The following is a 20,424-nucleotide window of genomic DNA, read 5'->3' on the forward strand; positions in this document are numbered from 1 at the left end:
GGGACTCGTGTACTTACTTTCTCACTTACTTTCTGTCCTGCCTATAACCCTTTTGAGCTCCTATTGTCTCTGTGGAATACATGTATCTTAGGAACCAGAGTTGAATTTGGCACAGAGAATATAGAATGCCTGCAGGAGACAGGGACCTAGCATCATACAGGGCACTGCAATGTACAGGACTGGGAGTGAGGCACTGGTCAAAATGTCTACAACCAATATTTCAGGTGGATTGTTTGTTGTTTTCTGTCACAAGTGGTAAAATCCAGGCATTTTATTTTTCTCACTTTGAAATATGTCCTCTCGCCCAGAGCTCATATGTATTTTTTATTTGGGGCTTGCTCACAAAGAGCATTCAGAATAACGATGAGTACACCATGGGAGTGTTGTACAAAAGCTTGTGTTATATTCTACATTTATCACTATCTAGTGAAGCAGAGAGCTGACAAAACCCAGATTTTCCACAGAAATGAAAAGACAAAGACAGACACAGACACGCACACGCACGCACACGCACACGCACGCACACACACACACACGCGCACACGCACGCACGCACACACACTCACTCACTCACTCTCACTCACACACTCACTCAATTCTCAATGTGCTGCAGTATCTGTATCAATCACACAGGTCTGTGTGAAGTAATGGACTCATCTTGGGAGATTACCAGGACAGTCAGAACATTTGCTTGAGGTTTCACCACCCATTACTGTCAGTAGCCCCTTGAACGTAAAGAGAATCCATTGAAAAATCGAATTTCTCCCAGCAGCACATATCTAAGATGCTTATACTGTAGCTGTACGGAACACACATGCCAGTACATGTACCAATAAAAAAGACAAACACAATACTGACAAAACAACACACTGTAAGATATCGCTAGTACAAAGTCACTCGTAAACACAACAACATCAGACGTACATTGGTGCATTATATTCACACTAATGCACAGCAAAGCAGCGTTTCCTCTCCTAACCATTTCCACACCAGACTGAATTGCTTTATTACACCTATTCCCACTTGTCGACAAGGCATGATAAGCCCTTTGCTTTCATCCGTTTTCTGAGCAGACAGGTGTGAGAAACAAAAGCGCTGTGAAGTCCCAGCTGTGGAGATGTACCTGCAGGCAGTGAGATCATTGGCATCACAAACACTGTTGAGAAACAAGAGCATCCCACCCAAACAATCTCCTGAACCCCTAGATTTACCTCAGAGGGGGGGAGAGAGAGAGGTAAAACAAGATACCCATACAGGAGCTTAGATTACCCACATCCTCCATAGATACCTATCTATCTGGGGCCTCTTCCTATAAAGGTAGTATAAAGGAGACCTGGTTGACTTCTCATACAAAACTAATTTAGCTCCATGTTCAAAGTATGTCCAACAATGCAGCTTTCTCCCCAAGTACTGTACCACTCAAAGGCAAAGTACCACCAAAAGCTGCAGTACAATTTGATACACTGCACAGAGAGAAACTTTACTGACTTTTAATTAGTTTATCTCTTTTATTCTCTCTATATATTCCACTTTGGAAGGGAAAGAGAAAGAACGAGGAAGGGACAGACAGGGAAAGATGTGCACTTTCCTCCGTCTCTATGAAGTCCTGTCGGTTGTGCTTTGAAGTGCCTGGGTCTACTTTCCCAGGGTGAGGAGGGTTAAGGGCCGTGGAAAACAGGATTACACAACCCCCGCTCCTCCAATTAATTATCCGCCTGTTTGGGAAATAAATCCTGCTTATCTCCTGCTCCGATCGTAGTGTAAGGCAGCACCCACTCCGACGGTCAGGGTTTCAAACCCAACTACTTGAAATCTCTGTAACCAAGCCGGAGAAACACCCTCCTCTCCAATCAGGGAGATTGTTCCATGGCCAATTGAATTGTAGACATGGTCAATGGGCGCCAGTACATTTAAGCTAGCTATCACTGCAGAGTGCGATTGCGGGCTTAATTGGTTTTGTGAACTCTGTCACAAGTTCAGAGATTTGTGGACTATCCTTCAACATGGCTGATGTGGTGTGACAGTCCAATCAGGGTTTGCCACATGAGATTTAGGTTGTTCTCTGTAAAACAATAGATAAAGCCCAGAGCTGGGCTTCCAAGACTGGTGTAATCATTATTTTCCCTCGTTCCCTGTGGAACCACTGATGGCACCAGAGAGCATTCTAATGCCAGCCAAAGTCAGTTCTCAGGGTCATGATCAGCGCCCCACATTGTTTTACTCGACCCCCATGTAGAAAAAAATGGCAACATTATAAGCCCCTGGCTCTGGCCCAGATAGTACACCAGTGTAGGCGGCCAATCAAAGTTATGCACTCTCCTCTGTGGGAGTTGCAGCCCGCGGTCGAGATACGAGCCTGGCGCGGAACATCCCGGAGTCGGGATTAACCCCCGCGAGTGTGTGTTCTCTCTCTGAGGCGAGTGTGTGTTTCTGAGAGGGCAGCCCCAGGTGTCCTCTGCCAGTTCATCTCAGCGTCCAGCTGTGCCAAAGCCCCCTCCGCTATCTGACCCTGGGAGACTGATAAGTTCATCTCCCAGAAACACTGGGAGAGGACAGCAGCTCAGTGTGGAGCAGCCAGGCACTGACCAGGGCAGTCTACTGTTTGTGGTAGAGACATAAAAGTTGTTTATGTGGCTGAAATGGGAATGCGAGAAACCATGAGACCATGAGAATGCGAGAAAGAGAAGAGACAATTATTCAGACAGGCCAGTCACAAAGCTTAAAGTCACAAAGCTTAAAGTCAGTATTAATAAGTATTAATAAAGTATTAAGTATTAATACATGTTCTTCACTTAAAAAACATGACTTGAATCTCTGGCATAAAACACTTTTTTTGTTTCATGCCCGACAACAGACTCCAACATTTCCTTGAGCAGATATGAGTGTTACACAGTAAAAATCATTTCCTTTGACATCATCATCCTCCACCCCCATCCATCCCCACCCCTTATCTACAGCATTTGTCAGGTCTTTTTACAGGCAGAGCTTTAAAGATGTTTAGCAGCACCATTTTCTTTTTTTAATCCAGCAAACTTCCTTTTTTTTTTTTTTGACGTGGATGAGAATGAAAGAAGAGAGAGAAGAAAGACAGAGAGAGGAAGAGAGAGAGAGAGAGAGGGAGAGAGAGAGAGAGAATCCAAGGCAGCTTCTTTTGACAGCCGTTTGTCAGTGGGAGGCAGAGAAGAAGAAGCCAATTACCCGTGGGGGGAACCCAACAGTGGGGAGTGGTGAACTGGGGCTGCCTGCTCTGAGACCGATAACCCTTCCTGTGTCATCCCTGCGTGTCAGCCCCCATTCACAAACAGTCTTACCATACGTCTGCACTTTATCTGCTCCTGGGGGGAATGACAGCCACCACGCAGGCAACAACAACAAGCAGCAGGCCATAGGAGCCAGAGAAGCCAGGGAGCCAGTGGAGCCAGCGGCAGTAGAGAGACAAGGAAGAAGAGGAGCAAAGGGAGGTGCAGGGGCAATTGATATATGCACACACACACACACACACACACACACGCACACACACGCACACACACGCACACGCACGCACGCACACATGTATGGTGTGAGAGATTCAAAACATACTCTCTGTCAAGAAAAAGCAGTGTGGGGAAAACTAAAATGCCTGTCTGGGGAAAACATTAAATGCCTGTCATACAAACTTGTATCTGGAAAATGCATCGTGAATATATTGCATCTACCTCAAATGTATTATAAAACAAAAAGTGCTTACTTTTCACCTCTAGCACTCTACTCCGCGGTTTATTCTAGATATGAAATAAATGCAATGCAGTATTTAAATACTTTCTAAGTGTTCACCGAACCATCATCATGACCATCTTTTAAGAGAGCAAATTTGAGGTATATATACTAATAATACAATATATTTTGAACCGTTTGTGATAGACTTCTGTAACTTTGGTTGGAAAGTTCATAGAGATGAGGAAATTCAATTCCAATAATAAAAAAATAAAAAGATTTTTCAAATTCTGATTCTGTATTTTTTGTCGTTATTACACATTATCTACCAATAGAATGTCATAGAAGTACATTCTGATGCCATGACTTTCATCTGAGTTTGTTCTGAATCAATAGATATGAAACACATGGTGGCGCATAGCAGGAACAATTCTATGCTATTCTCGTTTTTTTTCTTTTTACAATACACTGTAAAGGTAGCGAACAACTACAATTCCAGGGGGTTAATCAGAGTCAGTTTGGTAATATCACTCAATACACTTAGGTTATATGTATAATTCCTGTTTCAAACGTAGCTTTTTTCAAAGAGATGTTGGAAGATATTAAGGACTCTGAGCAGATTAACCTCAATTACAACTTCACATATTACTTCTGCAAAAGAGAAGTAATATGAAATTGGCACTTAGATTTCACTAGACTCTCCAGACTCACTACACTTGCTGGAGTCGTTAAAGTTTCTGCTCAATACATGTGGACAACAACCTAGCCTTTCATTGATTTCAGTAAATAATCATTTAATTAGCATCATATTCAATTCTATGGAGACAATTATCGTTTAGAAACAGGGAGCTATTTTCAAGCATTGATGATAAAAGGTTCCGGTAGTGCTAATTACCAGATGGGCCATACAGAGAGGCTGCAACAGCTCTGCTCAACTCAACTGAGAAGTCTTTATTGACTTGGCATTTAGAAAAGCAATTATATGACTCTGCATAATCTCCAATGGTAGTCTAGTTGTAAAGAAAAAATAAATAAGTAAGAATTAAAATAAGAAAGCCACAGTGTGCCCTAAATCGTCTCATCACAAATTAAAGTGTTTCAAAACACAACTGCTACAGTAAAGACGTTGATTGCATAACCTGTCTGTCAACCTCTTAAAAACCTCTTAAAACTGTTTTTGTAATTGAATAACTCAAGTTGTTAAAGATGCATAACAGAACTTCTGTTGCTAATTATTTAGGGTTAGGTTATCACCATTTTACCAATGTGTTGACTGTATGGTTAATGATATACTATGAATTAATTTCTTATCTTATTAGACCACACAGTCTTCAGTTTAAAGCCAACAAACTTTAGCAAAAGAAGCTTTTGCTCATGGGTGTGGACGTGTACCCTTGTCTGTCCAATCAGGCAATTTCTTGGCAATATTTCTGTCTATTTAGGGGACCCTTTTCTGGCTTGTCAGCCCTAATTTTAGAACTAGTGGCTGAAAGTATCACAATCTGTCATGGCTTAATTTAAGACCATGTAATACCACTGTAATATATTGATTTCTTAGTTACATATACTGTAAGACAGACCATCTGCACTGTCTCTGTTGCTTGGTTACTTCGCACCAGCTACAGAGGAAACCACTGTAAATGAATAATTAGGAGAAATCTAGAGTTCAATGTTCAAGTGACTTCTGAAATAGGCTATTACAGTGGGCAGGATCAACACAGCTAACTGCACTGAGCATCTCTCCAGGCAAGGACTGAGGTTTGGACTGGACCTACATGGGACTAGGGCCAGGACTAAGAGCCTGCCCTCAGCCTGGGGCTAGCAGGCTAGAGACAACATGAGAATCAGGAGCAGAGACTTGTTTTTGGTGTTCATACAGAGTAGGTCTGAGGAGATAAGAGGAATATTCTCCTCATATGGCCCATGAGCTCAGAAGGCTTCGTCAGACTTATTTGATCTGTCATGGAAATACTGCGCATTGTGCATTATTCAAATGGCCATCAGTCTCGTGAGGCTCACCCTCCACCCTCACCCTCCTTGCACAGGGCTCTGAGCTTCCATTATTACATCCGTTATCAGCCCATTCTATGCAAATGACTCCGCCTAGCTCTGGTGCCTATATATCAATTATTGTGACAGTTAGATGTTCACAAAGGGGGTTATGGAAATGTCTCCTGAAATAGCCCGCACCTGGAAGTGGTGTGTGGAGGAGGATGAGCAATGCAATGTTGTTTCTACAGTAATGACAGTGTTACTACTGCATAGGTATAGGGGCAACTTAATTTAAAGTGTGACTGAGAAGAGAAGAGAAGAGAAGAGAAGAGAAGAGAAGAGAAGAGAAGAGGAGGGGAGGGGGTGAGTCCTCTCATTCTTCGCCTCTGCAGCTCAGGGTACTGTAGTGTGTGGGCTACCTCTGAAAGACAGATGCCCCAAAGAGATCCCATCTCAATTTACATCCAATACCTTAATCCCAGATACTGTTACCATAAACCATGCACTGGCAATCCCCATAGATAATAAGACCGCCTCGACACGTACAAAAACAAATCATAAACTTCTACACTCCCACAAGAAAAGAAAGTAGAAAGTGAGGAGGGAGATTACAGACCAACTCCCCCTCCCACAGGTCAAATGAGTGTGTATATGTGTGTGTGTGTGTGTGTGTGTGTGTGCGCGTGTGTATGTGTGTGTATGTGTGTGTCAGAGAGAGAGAAATAGGGCGCAGAATGTGATTGGCAAAAGTCAGTCTGAGCCCTGTTGAGAATAAGAGTCAGTGGGAGTAAAATGGAGTAGTAGGTTGGGAGTTAAGGGACCTGTTTATGCTCTTGAATCCCAGACAACACACTGTGGGGTTAAGACCAGGTATTAAAAGCTCAAGTAAATGTTGAAGGGCATTAGCAAAGCTAATAAATAATGCAAATCCTTTCGAAATGCCTTTTATAAACTGTAGGGAGCTTAGAGAGGGGTGCCTTGATTGACCCTCTCGTTTTGCATACAGTATGACTCAAGAGTCATGTCAGCAGGTTGCTGTCTAAACTACAGATGAGACTATTTGCACTCTTAATATGTCCAATTCTCTGAGCCCTGATGACAATATCCCTAAAAAATGCCTCTCTCTGCTTCCTGGCCAACACCTATAGCAAAAGGGTGAAAACAGAAACATCGGAGGTTGGTGGCAGCCATTTTGATGGGTTGCCCCAGCAGGGTGAGAGTGGGTGTCTTCTCTGTTCTTAATATGGCCTGCTACGGAGAGACTACTGCGTCCTCCTATAATGACACCACCAGACTCACAATAGGCTCATTTTAGAAAGCTATCATTAAAGTAATGTTAATTCCAGGGAGATGCTCACATTATCATACCAACAGAGAGAACCCCGCTGCTAGATATGAATGTCAGGACATAAGAGACCTCTCTGTATAAATCTACGACGGCAATGCACAATGCTGGGGATTGATCACAGCAAGGCCGCTCTATAAAAGGAGAGCCTCTGTGGACACTGCTGGTCATCCTGCCCTCACAGAAATGAATGAAAGCTCACAAGGGGTCTATTTCCTTACAGTCCCTTTTTCCCGCCAATCCTGTGATAACTGATGCATATTACACACTCTCCCATCTGCAAACTGGATATTGAATAGACTGATTGGACTGGATAAGCCACAGCTCAGAATCAGACACAATTCAGAATCAGTCAGTGTTGCTAATCACACCACTGCTTAGCAGCACAATAAGCCAATCAACGTGTGCAGCGTCCTCACGAATGAAAGGCGGCCGGGACGTCAACCGCGCAAATGAGTCTGCTTGCTGACAAAAGCCACAACAGCTTGTTTCTCCCCCTGGACTAGGAGTGTAAGCATGGTTCATGTCCCATTTCCAGCTGTCCAATGAGGAGTGGAGGGGGGGGGGGGGGGGGGCGGAAAGGAGGAGAGAGGAGAGAGTTTTGGTGAACTACATCTGTCTTCTTATTATCTTCTCTATGCCCCATGAACACTGAAAATGTTCATTGTTTGCTCTCAACTTTTTCCTTCAATATGCTTGAGGAGGATAAGAACTGAACATCCTTCTAAGTTCCACTTGACAAGTCTTCATGATGGTTTTACAGGAAGAAGGACAAGCTGCATCAGTCGCCCTCACCATATCACTCCTGAATCTTCAGATGTGTTTGGACATGCCGAGTCCTCCTGCATACATCCCCCATGTCTCTCTCTCGTTTTATCTGTTTAACTGACATTTTCCCCCTTCAGTTCATGCTCTGGTCCTTGTATTTAATTTAGACTTACTCAACCAGTCGAGATATACACAGACAGAAGTTACATGTTTTTGCCTCTTGAATTCCACAAGAGACTGATAAGGACAAGGATGCTCTGTCATCTGTGAAATATCCTCTCTCCTCAAGCCTCTGAGGACATTTTGATCATCCATATTAAACTGACCAGTAAAAGTATCATTACCTTGGAAGAAAAGAGCAGCAGCCTAAGAGGTAGGATGCAATTAACGCATAATACCATGTATGTAATAAGTGCTAATGAAGTCTCAGTCTGAATTAGCTAATCCATTCAGTAAACGGTCCCACAACAACACAAAGCAAAGCATTTCCTTTTGTACAGGCAAAGAGGAAAAACTCAGAGCTCGGCCGTTTTACTGCACCTCCTCCTCAAAGAGAGCCATTACCTCTTTTCTACCGTACAGCTCCTCAATAAAAACAGAGGCCGATCAATGGACCGACCGCACTGCCACATGCACTTGATATACAGCACAGTAACACTATGCACTTTACGTAGTCCACTATAAGCCCATGAGGTGATCATGATGATGATAATGATGTCTATTTGAGTGTTGATACATGTTTGTTTAATGTTGTGCAAGGGGACAAATTCCCCTTGGGGCAATAAAAGGTTTCATTCACCTCCACATTAAAGAAGCCATTGCCCCCGGACTACCAATGCAAATGACAGCAAGAAGTCGTGTAGGAATGGGCAGGAATCACACTCTGCTAATGTGCCATTTAAATGCAAAGAGCCATTTCACCACCGCTAGTTAGCTTTACACTCTGGAGCACTGATCATCAAAGCCAACGAAATGCAGGGGACGTCCCGCTCCCGAACCACTGCTCAGGAGTGGCGGAGAGAGGGGGGGGGGGGGGAGCGCACCAAATGCCCATTTGAAGTCTTAAGATGCACACACGCAGTACACTCTGATATCCCCCAACCAGTCACTGCAGCCATTTCTGGGCCTATATTTAAATGCTGAGAGTGGACCGGAGAAAGTGAAGAGGCGTTTACAGTGATGACCATACTCCAAAGCTGGAGCCGCAGCACGGTGTCTATTCACCGCAGCATTCCATGCCATTGGTATTCTGGTGGTCTATGGTGCAAATCAATACTATTGAGCTGGTGGTGCCCGATAAACTAAGCTGTTGTCTCAATTGGAGTCTCTTTAGCAGCTCTGAAGAAATTTAGAACCCTTGAAAAGTTATTGGTTGGACATGCGTTTACAGTTAATGTTTCAAAAAATCCCATTGTTACGTTTATAGATTATATATGCAGTTTGGCATTTGTTTCTAGATTCAATATGCAGTTCTCTATGAAGTGGGTTTGTTACTGTCTTATAGTAAGTAGACCACACAATAGGTACTTGAAGAATCTTCAAAGAGATGTACATTTGGTCTTCATTTCTCATCCAAGAGGGGCTGTGAAGAACAAAGACTTTAAAGAACCGCCACTTCAAGCTTGAATTTACCTCGTCTGACAACCTCCTCCAATGGATAAAAGGAAGATAAAAGCCAGTTTTGTGCTGCTGGCCCCTGTGGAACACCAGGAAGTGTAATCAGCAGTGACCCATGCCTCACTCCACCAATCCCAGGGAGTTAGTTAACATACCCAACCTGCCTCCGGAGAGGTGTGCCTAAAACAGCGGAACAAGCATTTGATAACAGCAGATGAATTATGCATTCCGGACGTCTGCAAGGTCCTTTTCCATCACAGCCGTTTCCATGAAGTTTCCACAGTTCATACGCACTAGCATACATCGCATAATTACATGTGCCGTCCGCACTTTGACAGTTTCTCAGAGGCGGGTGTCTCACACACCATCGCCCAATTGTTGCAAAATGTTTTAAATAAAGACATATGCAGCGTGTCCATGCAGAACGGGGACGGGGCCCCCTGTGGAGGCATGACTAACTCATATAGATAGAAAAACAGTAAGGGGTCACATGCAGGGAGACCAACTGCCGGTACTGAAATAATTGGACCAGGGTCTGTTGTAATGAAAGTGTCCTGTGTTTTCCGTCTGTTTCGAGGAAGCATACTAACCTGGAATCACATGAAACAGTCCAACAAGAGAGTCCACCTTAAGAGAGATATGGATGTATGAGGTGTATGTTTTGGGGACTGTTTTTGTTGACCAAATTCTGAAACTCACCACGTAGAAGATCAGGAGTGGTGTGTGGCAAGTTGTAGGTTCTGATTAGCTGCCAGTCAAAGTCATCCTCTTGTCCCTGTTTGTACTCACACAGGCTGGGGTCTGCGTCCTCCTCAAAGGTACAGCCAGCTGCAGAGAGAAGAAAAAGAGATGAGAACTAGTGGTTAGTGAGTAGTACTGGAATTACCAAGGAAATCTACGGATCATACTGTATCTTTACTTTGTTCTTTGGAAGCACATGCGAAAATTGCTCCCAAAGACAGGGAATAAATAATAGCTTCCATCAAAGGAACAACACAGAAAGTGGCGCAGACCGGTACTCAGGATCGAAAAAGTGACATCATCATAGCCTGCTGTAAATGCCTTAATACATCAAAACCCATAGAATCCTTTTTTCTTCTAAATTACATTTAATAGCGGGAGTCTGGCTGCAGACATGGTCTGTCTGAGTGTGATCCTGTCCATTCCCTGGAATCTACGGTCATTTGGCTCAATTAGGCCTGTGGTGGGGAAATAACAGGGCAGCCACAGGTCGCTCAGACAGCCTGAAATGACAGGCAGCGGTGCCAGGGTGCTGAGGTGGCACCATAGCCCATGGGGGGGGGGGGGGGGGGGGGGGGCATGCTCAGTGGGGCTCTCAGCCTGTCAAGGTGACCCGCACGGCCTGGGTTAGAACGGACTATAACACACAGGCCTCTCAGCTCCCATCACACGACACACAGGCTTTTAAGGCCAGCTCCACATAACAACTGATACTATGAGAAACCACAAAACGTCAATGCCCATTTCCCCCCCATGTCTAAATTACAAATAAAAACAAGCCAGGAAATACACCGCCTTGTTCCTAGCCAAGTCTTTAGACAATACTAGTCTTCTTATTTGAGGCCTTTTAGCTCATCTTCTCTGCAAATCTGTATGGCTACATTGTCTGTAATGTGTCTGTCATGTATGTACCATGTATTTGATATTCCCCATTATTGACTCTTAGATATACAGTATGTGGTACCGCTGTAATAACTGTAATAACATGTTGATATTATAGTAATACATATTATATGGAGTTAAGCAGTTTAAAATCCTTACTTCGCTTGTATAATAATAATATAAACCTGTCAACTCCATTACTACAGTATACAATTATAAAGCTATTACTCACAGACAATATAACATCATGTTAATACAATTAGTACAGTTAATATTATAATATATCAAGTTAATACAGTTCTTGCTAGAGTATTTACAGAGTTATTACATGACTATGTAAAGTGTAAAGTGTGTAATTAAATGTGAAGTGTGACTGGATACAGTACCAACAGAGTTCCACAGTCCCATCTCTCTGCCGTGAGTACCAATAAAGCGGGGAAGCAGCAGGAGTGGACTGTCTGCTGTGCTGTGGTGCTGTGATAGTGGAGGGCCGTGCATCGTACCAGCACATTTACACCACATACAGTCCACTTCCACACGCCAGACCGGATCCACAGGACAGGCCATTCCTCAATCTGACCATGGTGAGCCAGATAGGACAAGCAGCCTCCACTATAACTCAAACGGCCCTGAGCTGCTGTTGTCCCAGGACCCTCTCCACTAAGTGATCACATTATTAAGGCTTGGCAACAGCCGTGCTTGTGTTAAAGAGCCACTCTGACTTCATGCCAGGCCCTGCTTCAAAGCATTCCGGCCGGAATACACCCGTCGCCGCTCTCGGTGTTTGGTTCGGAACTTCATCTGTTTTCTTTATGAATGCACACTAACTTTTTTGGTTAGCAACATCGTGCAGGCAGGCGTTCCCTTTGCAATAAACAAGCAGAGCCACTCTCTCTTCAGGAGACGCGTCAGCAAATTTGGGACTGCCACTTTCGCCCGTTCCTGCTGACAAACAAATATCACCAAACCCCAACCACTCTTCTCCCTGTCCCTGCCCTCATCCCCCTCCGCATCCTGCGGGGAGCTGTGTGTTTCCGGGTGTGTAAGCAGATCAGAGTTTTTAATTGCCTCATGTCTGAGTGATGATTGTTGTGCTCTGCCATGCCCAAGCAGGCGGGTGGAAAGGAGAGGAGTAGGGGAACAGACCCCATGGCTTAGGACGTATTTCCTGCATGGAGAGTGCCTTTGTTTCAGGAAGAAATGTCACCATCAGACACGTCTCACTGATTTCCCTCATTAATACTCATCCTTCCCATGCTCCTTTGCTCCTAGAACACACATTCCTTTCCGTACCCAAATGAGCTTCTCTGCTAGCAGGAGGGCAAGGGAGGGCAAGCCCATATAATTAGAAAGTCATGTGCATTTTTGCGTATCTAGTGTGTGTGTGTGTGTGTGTGCATGTAATTTCAGCAAAGATTAAAGTGAAAGTATAATACAAATGAATGATTTGTATTTTATCACTGCCTTGAATAAAGAGTGTTTGTTGAAATGTCCAGAGACAGAACAAGAACCTAAGTGCACTGCTCACCATGTAGCAGCGTTTGGTTCTGGGAACTGCTAATTGCTAGCACACGTGGATCCCAGGTCCGGACCAATGTGCGTCAGACATGCATTAACACACACACAGATGGGGTTACCTTTCGACGTAAAAGCTAGACATATCTTCAGTGAGCCACTGTCACTCCTGACAAGTCTCTGAGGTAGAGGTTAAAGAGAGAGGGAGAACAAAGCGGTATAAATAAATAAAGTTTGAGGGAATGGATCGCTCTCTACTTTAAAGGTGGGAGAGGCAATTTGCTTGAACACCACCCCAAGCTTGTCGGGGGCTGCCATACAAGGGGATATCTGGAAGGTTCTTTGATGTCAGCATGCTACCCATGTTCTAACTGTCCCCTTGTGATAGAAGAAAGAGCAAGGAGCCATGTTGCGAACATAAATCCCATTCACAGAAAAGCTTGTTTGTACCGGTTCACTCTTCCTCCAACATTTCCTGTTTGCGTTCGGCTGACAGTTTGCCATGTGTCCCCCCCCCCCCCACACTGTCTGTTCTAGTGGCGGAGCATAATCCTGTTAAAAATAACTTTGGGGAAAAAACAGAAAGCCTCTAAAGTATCTTCCTCCCAACCAACCAACCACCCAGTTGTGAAAAAGGGGGATGAGCTTTGCTATGACTTTAAGCCATTAAGAGTTGCCCAGGCCATTCAATGGCTTAATACCTTACACTAGGAGGCATTAATTGAATCCCATTAGTGGTCTTTGGGCAGGATCAAAGTCATGCACTAGCATTGAGACTGTAATTCTCCCTATTCAAGCCTTACTGTTAGCCAGAAGGAAGAGGCCCTGGAGGGAGATAAATGGAGGGAGGTATAGGCAGGCCTGAAGTGTCTGTGATGGACCCCTTGCCTTGCTGTCCAGCCTGCCTCCTTTTAAGGTTGCATGCGCTGACCTGACTAATAGCCCACGGACCAGGCACATCATAAATCCATCCTGATGGAGGGAAAAGAGCACAGGCTTCTTCCACAGCATTTATCCCAGAGAAGGGGGAGATAAATCAGAGGAGAAACCATGGGATGGGTGAAGGCATGTGGGAGAGGTAGAGAGGAAACAGAGAGAGTGCATGGGGAGGAAGAGAGGGAGTGGAGAGAAAGGGGGCAAAGGAGAGACAGTCAGCAGGGGCATGTGAAAACGGTTTCCAAATGCGTTGTAGATCAAAAGCTAGGTAGCGCTAGTTTGAGGATTTTATTTGTGATGTATTCGGGGGTAATCACTTGGTTTTTCAAACTACACAGAGCTTTAGGGAGGAGTCTTAGAACGCTTACTTTCCCTAATTAGCTACTGCCTGGTTTGTTTCCATCCACAAGCACGGCACCAGCACAGGCATCTATCAAATGTGTCATCATCTTAGCTTAGACGCGCCTCCTTGACTGGCTGGGAGCCGCAAAGCACTATGGATGTGCTAGGATTTCATCATTCTGAAATATTAATTCCTGGTCCGATAAAAAGCTATTTTCTGGCTTTTTAAAATATATTTCCTGGTTATTTAAGACAACAAAGACCACTTATAACTTGCTGTTGAGTTGTCTTCCTTTAATAGAAAATGGGAAATGAGAACACTGAAACATACAGAGAGAGGTTTGTATGACAGAAATGGTAGGCTGCATATGTGACTCCTGATATGTCAGAGTTCACAGATGGATAAAACATCGAGATACGGAGCTAACAAGGAAACGCAATCACTGGAAATTAATTAATTGTCATTAATTAATGATTTAGGATTATTTCAATGTAATGGCTGTTCAGGACCTGAAGAGAGCTGAAGGAACCACTGACCACTGCCACTACCTAGACGTACAAATCTACACCAAGTCATTGGTATTCACTATGACTCACAAACATCTATGAATAGAAATATGAATAGAAATCTCTTTTCTTTTCCCATCATTTGACATTTTTGCACCTATACCAAATCCTGTGTAGGCTTATTGAAAAACATAACATGAGACAATTTAATGGATACAAACCTGAGGTAACCTCATCCTAAACCTCAAACAGTGTATGGAGCCCTACCGCAAAGCTTGTGTGTGCAGTGCCAGCACAATTTCTCTGGCGCCCTTCCAATCACAAGAGCTAAAGAGGAGGAAGACAAGATGAAGTGCCATGGGGACTTTCCAGAATGTTCTCCCTCTTTCCTGTAGGTTGAGAAATAGCAGTGTTGCTCTGTGATTTGCATTGAAGCAAGTATGGCCCATGCACCAGTACTGACTGGTTTACGTATTCAGGGGAGAACATGGGGAGAGATGCAACCATGAAGCAAGGAAACCATCCCACCAGAGCCATTAATAATACCCACCTCTACATCTACAGTGCCCTGCGTAAGTAATGGGACAGTGAAGCATTGTTTGTTCTTTTGTATTTGTACAAAAGTTTTTGATTTTAAATCAAACAATTATTATGGGGTTAAAGTAGAGATTCCCAGCTTTTATGTGATGGTATTTGTGTACATTTTGACTTGGGGTGTGTATGATGAAAGAGGTGAGATGCATGGTGGCAAAGGCAGAGTGTAATTTCTCTCTAAATGTATGCATTACCATTTGCAGTTCCGAGGTGGAGAGTTTGGCAAGATTGGCACTGGAGGGCAAAGGCTGTTGTGTGAAATTGTTTCATTAATGCACCAAAATAGTTCCTGTCCCTACCCACAATAGGCCCCGAAACCACCTACCCCAAGTGTTCTGCAGAGATGAACCTCACTGGATGAGGAGGGAAAGAGGAGGAGGAGGAGGAGAGAGAGAACAACGAAATGCAATATTTTCACAAACAGCAAAACACAGAGAAAATACATTAATTATCCCTGACAACAATTCGTTTAGGTGAGGTAGAGAGAGAATCACATCCAGTCACCGCTGTGGACAGAGCACTTTCTTCTCATTAGGAGAGCCCCATCATTTCTCATTTAATCTTTTCATTTCCTTTTCCACAGAGACATCAATTGGAGCCCTCGTCTCCCACAATCTGACGGTCCTCTTTGAAACCCATCGGAACTGTTAAACCAGTTAATGCTATTGTTGGAGATGACACAGAGTGAGAGGCCCGTGAATGGGCTCTGATGAATAAAAACAGTCACATACTGCATCAGGTTAATTAAGTGGAAGGCTGGGCTTTATTTAGCATCTGCATTACTCGTTTCAGCACGTCTTGTCTCCAATGGGGAGAGAGGGGGGGGGAAATGACAGATACACTCACTGGTGGATGAACATTCAATCCAGAGTTCTGGAGTAGAACTCTGGCAGAGAAAGCAGCCATAAGGAGTTATGTCAATGCTTTTTGTTTTCACAACAGAGGACTATTCATTTAAGGGCTGACCCAAAGCTTGACCCAAAGCTTGCTTCAAAGCTCGATACTTTTATTTTGGTGGGGAGTGGAGGCTTATTTAAATTTGAAGCTAAATCATACCAGATATTTTATCCGCCATTTTACATAGTTACGTACTAGGCATAGTTACATAGTCTACTCTATTCATGTGATTATATCATCTCAAAATGCTCCGACATATTGTAATAATAACAACAGACAAAGACAATAAAGACACTTTTTCAATTCAAACATCAAATGCTGTTACAATCAACATCATCAGTCATCTTTCTTTTTAAGATATTTCCAGCCAATCCGAAGCAGCAAATAGATCTTGAAATGGCTGCAAATATGATTACATAATAGTTTCAACACCTCAAGGTGTAAATGAAGATTTCCATACAATCTCCAAAAGGGTAGAAAATAAACATTCAGAACAGTTTAAATCAGTCGAAACAGACCAGAACACATGTAACTGTTTCCCATACAGTTTATTCATTTTTTGGCCATTTTATTCAGCAATTCTTGACTTCATCATCAGGGTTTATGCGGCATTGGGACATGCCGCGGGTGGCTTTTATGGTGCCTGCTGAGCCAGGGACAGAGAAAAATGCTGCAAGTCATTCCTTATTCCTTTTCTTGCAAAATTGTAACTAGGGTGGAAAGGTGCATGGAATACCAAGTGACCAGATGCCGGGAGTGATGAACCCCCCCCCCACCCCCCTATTTCGGCTCCACCACAGGCCCACACTGATCAGGCACCTGCTCTGTCCCTCCCCTGGGGCCTCTGGCCGGCTGCAGGGGCCTGACCTCCATTACTAAGACATGGACCTCACTGCAAGGACCCACCGCCAGACACCAGACTATAGGCCACACCAGCACTACACAGTACAGTAGGATATGATAGAAAATCGCAGATCCACTCTATTGACACAACTAGAACGTATGAGAACACGCACAGCAACAGCCTCAATTATATAACACAGACACAGACACACACACACACACACACACACACACGCAAATGGTATACTAAAGCTGCTTAATGGGACTCCATAGATATCAGTGCCCCCCTCTGAGAGATCAGTGGGCCCTTGAGTGCACCCCTGTCTTTCTTTAGGTTTAATTACCGCTCTCACCTCCCCCTCTCACACTGAAGAAAGACAAAAGAGGGGCTTTGATTCATATGCCCTGTGGAACACTTGATCTTTGCCTTCCGGTGGCATCATTTGCTCCCCCATCTAAGCCGCTCCTCTCCTCTTTTCCTTTGTCTCTGTCTCTTTCTTCCTGCTATCAGTATGTACTGTATATCTCTTCAGCGTTGGTGCCAGATGCCAAGTGGTGCTAAATGAAGAACAAGCTGAAGCATTTGCACTGTGACCTCCCCGCATGTATGGTCAGGTGGTTGTTGTAAAATATTGGCAGCTGTTGCAGGGTGTGAATGTGTAATGACGATGCAGGCTCACAGGGGGGCACAGCCTTGCTGGAGTGATAGACAGGGAGCATTAAAATGTTATCTGTCCGGCGGCTTAAGTGCCATAATGGATATTACCCCGTCGTAAACTTTCATTTATTGGTTTCAGCTCTCTCTCTCGTCAATGTTTTACACTGTAGATGTACATGGGACCTGCACTTGGTTAAAACAATGTTTTTCAACTGCAGTATAGAACATACAATAACATACCTGCCCATGAGACTGTGGTCTATTGCTTCAAGGTAGAATAATTGCATCTCAAAACACTTGACATCATTGTACTAAATTCTTTTAATGTACCTTTTAGAGATAGTTAATTCTACCACTTTGGCAAATTATAATAATGGCAGCTGGCGGGATGAACAATTTCCATGTACTTTAGCAGCCTCCTTATCCCAAGAGGCAATGAATTGCGTCCTCAAAATCTGAAAAAAATAAAATACTGCCAGCGTCTTAAACTCAAATTAGTTTTTGTTATAATCATCATCACACATTTCTATGTCTTATATTAATTCAAACAAGTCCAGACACACTTCACGCCTCTCTCGGATGCACATACATAAAGCCACACACACACACACTCACTCTCACACACACACACACACAAACACACCCACACCCACATACTGTTTATAACTACTTATGCTAACTTACTGGTTAGCACATTCATATACAAAACTATCTACATACTTCAAACAAGCTCATCCTATTAGCAGTATAATGATTTCTGTCCTACTTTGAGTTCCATAAGGACTGTGATCTTCTGCTTCTCCCTCAACAATGTAAACAATGTGCAAAACATGACATTTCTCAGAGATAAAATGTTATCAAAATAGGCAGCACTGACAGCAACAGCCCCATGGGCAAACGTTGACTAAAAATGAAACATAAATGGCCAAAAATCAAAGGTCAGGCCTCTAAGGTTGAACAGTGCAAGGTCAGGGAGGTCAGGCTTGAGAAAGTGTGTCCCATCTAGAAGGCCTCTCACATCAGGAGGAGGACTTGAAGTCACTTTAAGAGAAAAGGCGTGCAGAAAACAGTAGAAGAAGCCCATCAGAGGACCCGTCGACCCCCCCTGGAGCCTAGGAGGCTAAATTAAACATACAAGAGCATTTTGCACTGATTACAACCCTTCACCAGACAGCGGAGGAGGCATCAGCAAAACAAATATATAATTGCAGTGCTGTGTTTCAGGGACCTTGTGGTGGGGAATATAATTACCTCAGTTGGGAGCCCAGTAGGATTTGTGCTCTCCTGTTCGGTGGGAAGGCTTCGACACCTACGCACAGGGCTGCCATAACCTCAATGCCATCGCAATGTCAGCCCTGCCCCTCGGTGTGCTACACTCACACCCAGATACTGGATAGCCCACTTGCAGCGGCCGTAAGATGATAATGAGGTATTTAACGATGGCCGTGCCTACAGTGCTACATGTCTGAGATCGTAGCCTGTTGAATCACAGGGGAGGAGTTAAAGAGGACAGAGCAAGGGAAGATGATACAATTATGAGAGGCTGTGATGTGTGCTGCCTGTTAATGGCGCCAGCATGGAGGAGTTGTTGGCCATCTGGGCAGGGTGAGAGGGCATCAGGGACTCTGGAGTGGTGGGAAGAGCCTCAGTCATCAGTCTATAACAAAGGACAACATAGCAAGCCAAAAGTGTGTGTGTGTGGGTGTGTGTGGGTGTGTGTGTGGGTGGGTGTGTAGGTGTGTGTGTGTGTGTGTGTGTGTGTGAGAGAGAGAGAGGTAGATAGAGAGAGAGTTTGCACACAGGCTTGTGTGTGTCTGTCTTTAAAGCAAGGGGTAATATCCCCCCTGTGAGCCTGCATCGTCATTACGTATTTACAGTCTCTGCAACAGCTGCCAATATTTTACATCAACCACCATACATGCTAGGAGGTAACAGGACAAATGCTTCGATTCGCACCACTTGGCATCTGGCTTCAACAATGAAGATGGGAGAAAGAGACAGTGAAAGTACGACCGAAGAAACTAATGAAATGATAGGCAGTGCACGCACGGGCACACACACACACACACACACACACACACACAATGAGTGCTAGTCTAGTTACACATCTGAGTGCCCTGTCAAGGTCAGTTTGTGGGCACCATGCCACCGGAAGGGCCACTGCGAGTACCTGGAGAGCAGGTGGAGGGGATCAGTGAGCCCATATGTCTGCCTTCAGCAGGGTGGTCGTGTCAGGGGCACCAAGCGGAACCCTGTCATCTCCAAGAGGACATCGCCCTCTCATTAGCATCACCACCACCCTCTGGTGGAGATCAGGTTAGCTAGCCTAGCCTCCACTACACCCACGGAGCAGAGAGGAGAACCTCTGACGAACACACCAGGCCCATAGTGTCTGGTGCTGGGCAGGGTGACTCCCCCCCCCTCAGCCTTAACCTGCCCCTCAAAGCCCAGCAGAGCACTCATGGGTGATGGAAAGGCCAGGCTCGGCCCATGCAGTCAGAGGAGAGGGAACCAGGACCACTGATCATGGAGGAAGTGGGGGCTGGGAGGGGGGGGGGGGGGGGGGGATCTGTCAACTTGGCTTCGAAGCTTTTGTTTCACACCAGTAACTCCCACCCACGTGGTTCCTCTTAACCAAAGCCAAAGTAAAATTAGCTCTCTCTCTTTTCTCAAACGCCACCCCCCCCCCCCCCCCCCCTTTTTGCCTTTCTCAGACAAAACACTCCCCCTCCTTCTTTTTTTGTCACAGTCTCGTCTTCTCTGTAATATTTTCTATCTGTCTCATCCCTGTCTGTCTGAGTGCCTCTTTCAGTGGAATATTGTGCCAGGCAAACTCTCACCAATCCGGGGGGGGGGGGGGGGGGCGTTGGGGGGAGTGAGCAAGTGCCAGACGCGAGACAGAAGAGAAACAAACATCCTTGGAGGAGTGTAGCTATTGCTAATCTTGGAGTGCCATGAAAAAGAGCATTAGCTGCAAGTCTCTGGGGATCTAATCAGCCCCAAACTCCAGTAGTTCCACAGCAGCATCGGTTGACCATATTTTTTGGCTGCAGTCAAAGGCAATGTGGGGGGAAAAAAAGGGTTTAAATTGAGA

General features: G+C 44.6%; 1 protein-coding gene across 2 annotated transcripts in view; it reads right to left on the bottom strand.

Annotated features, from left to right (window-relative positions):
* The window catches only part of LOC310811812 (receptor-type tyrosine-protein phosphatase U-like), a 103,246-nt gene that overhangs the window by 62,557 nt on the left and 20,265 nt on the right, over positions 1-20,424 (bottom strand). For both annotated transcript variants that reach the window (XM_083680115.1, XM_083680116.1), the window contains exon 2: positions 10,115-10,243. In XM_083680115.1, coding sequence (XP_083536241.1) covers positions 10,115-10,243 — 129 coding nt within the window. The remainder of the gene's footprint in view (positions 1-10,114; positions 10,244-20,424) is intronic.

Source organism: Argentina silus (genome assembly GCF_951799395.1).
Source record: "Argentina silus genome assembly, chromosome: 11".
Taxonomy (NCBI): Eukaryota; Metazoa; Chordata; class Actinopteri; order Argentiniformes; family Argentinidae; genus Argentina; species Argentina silus.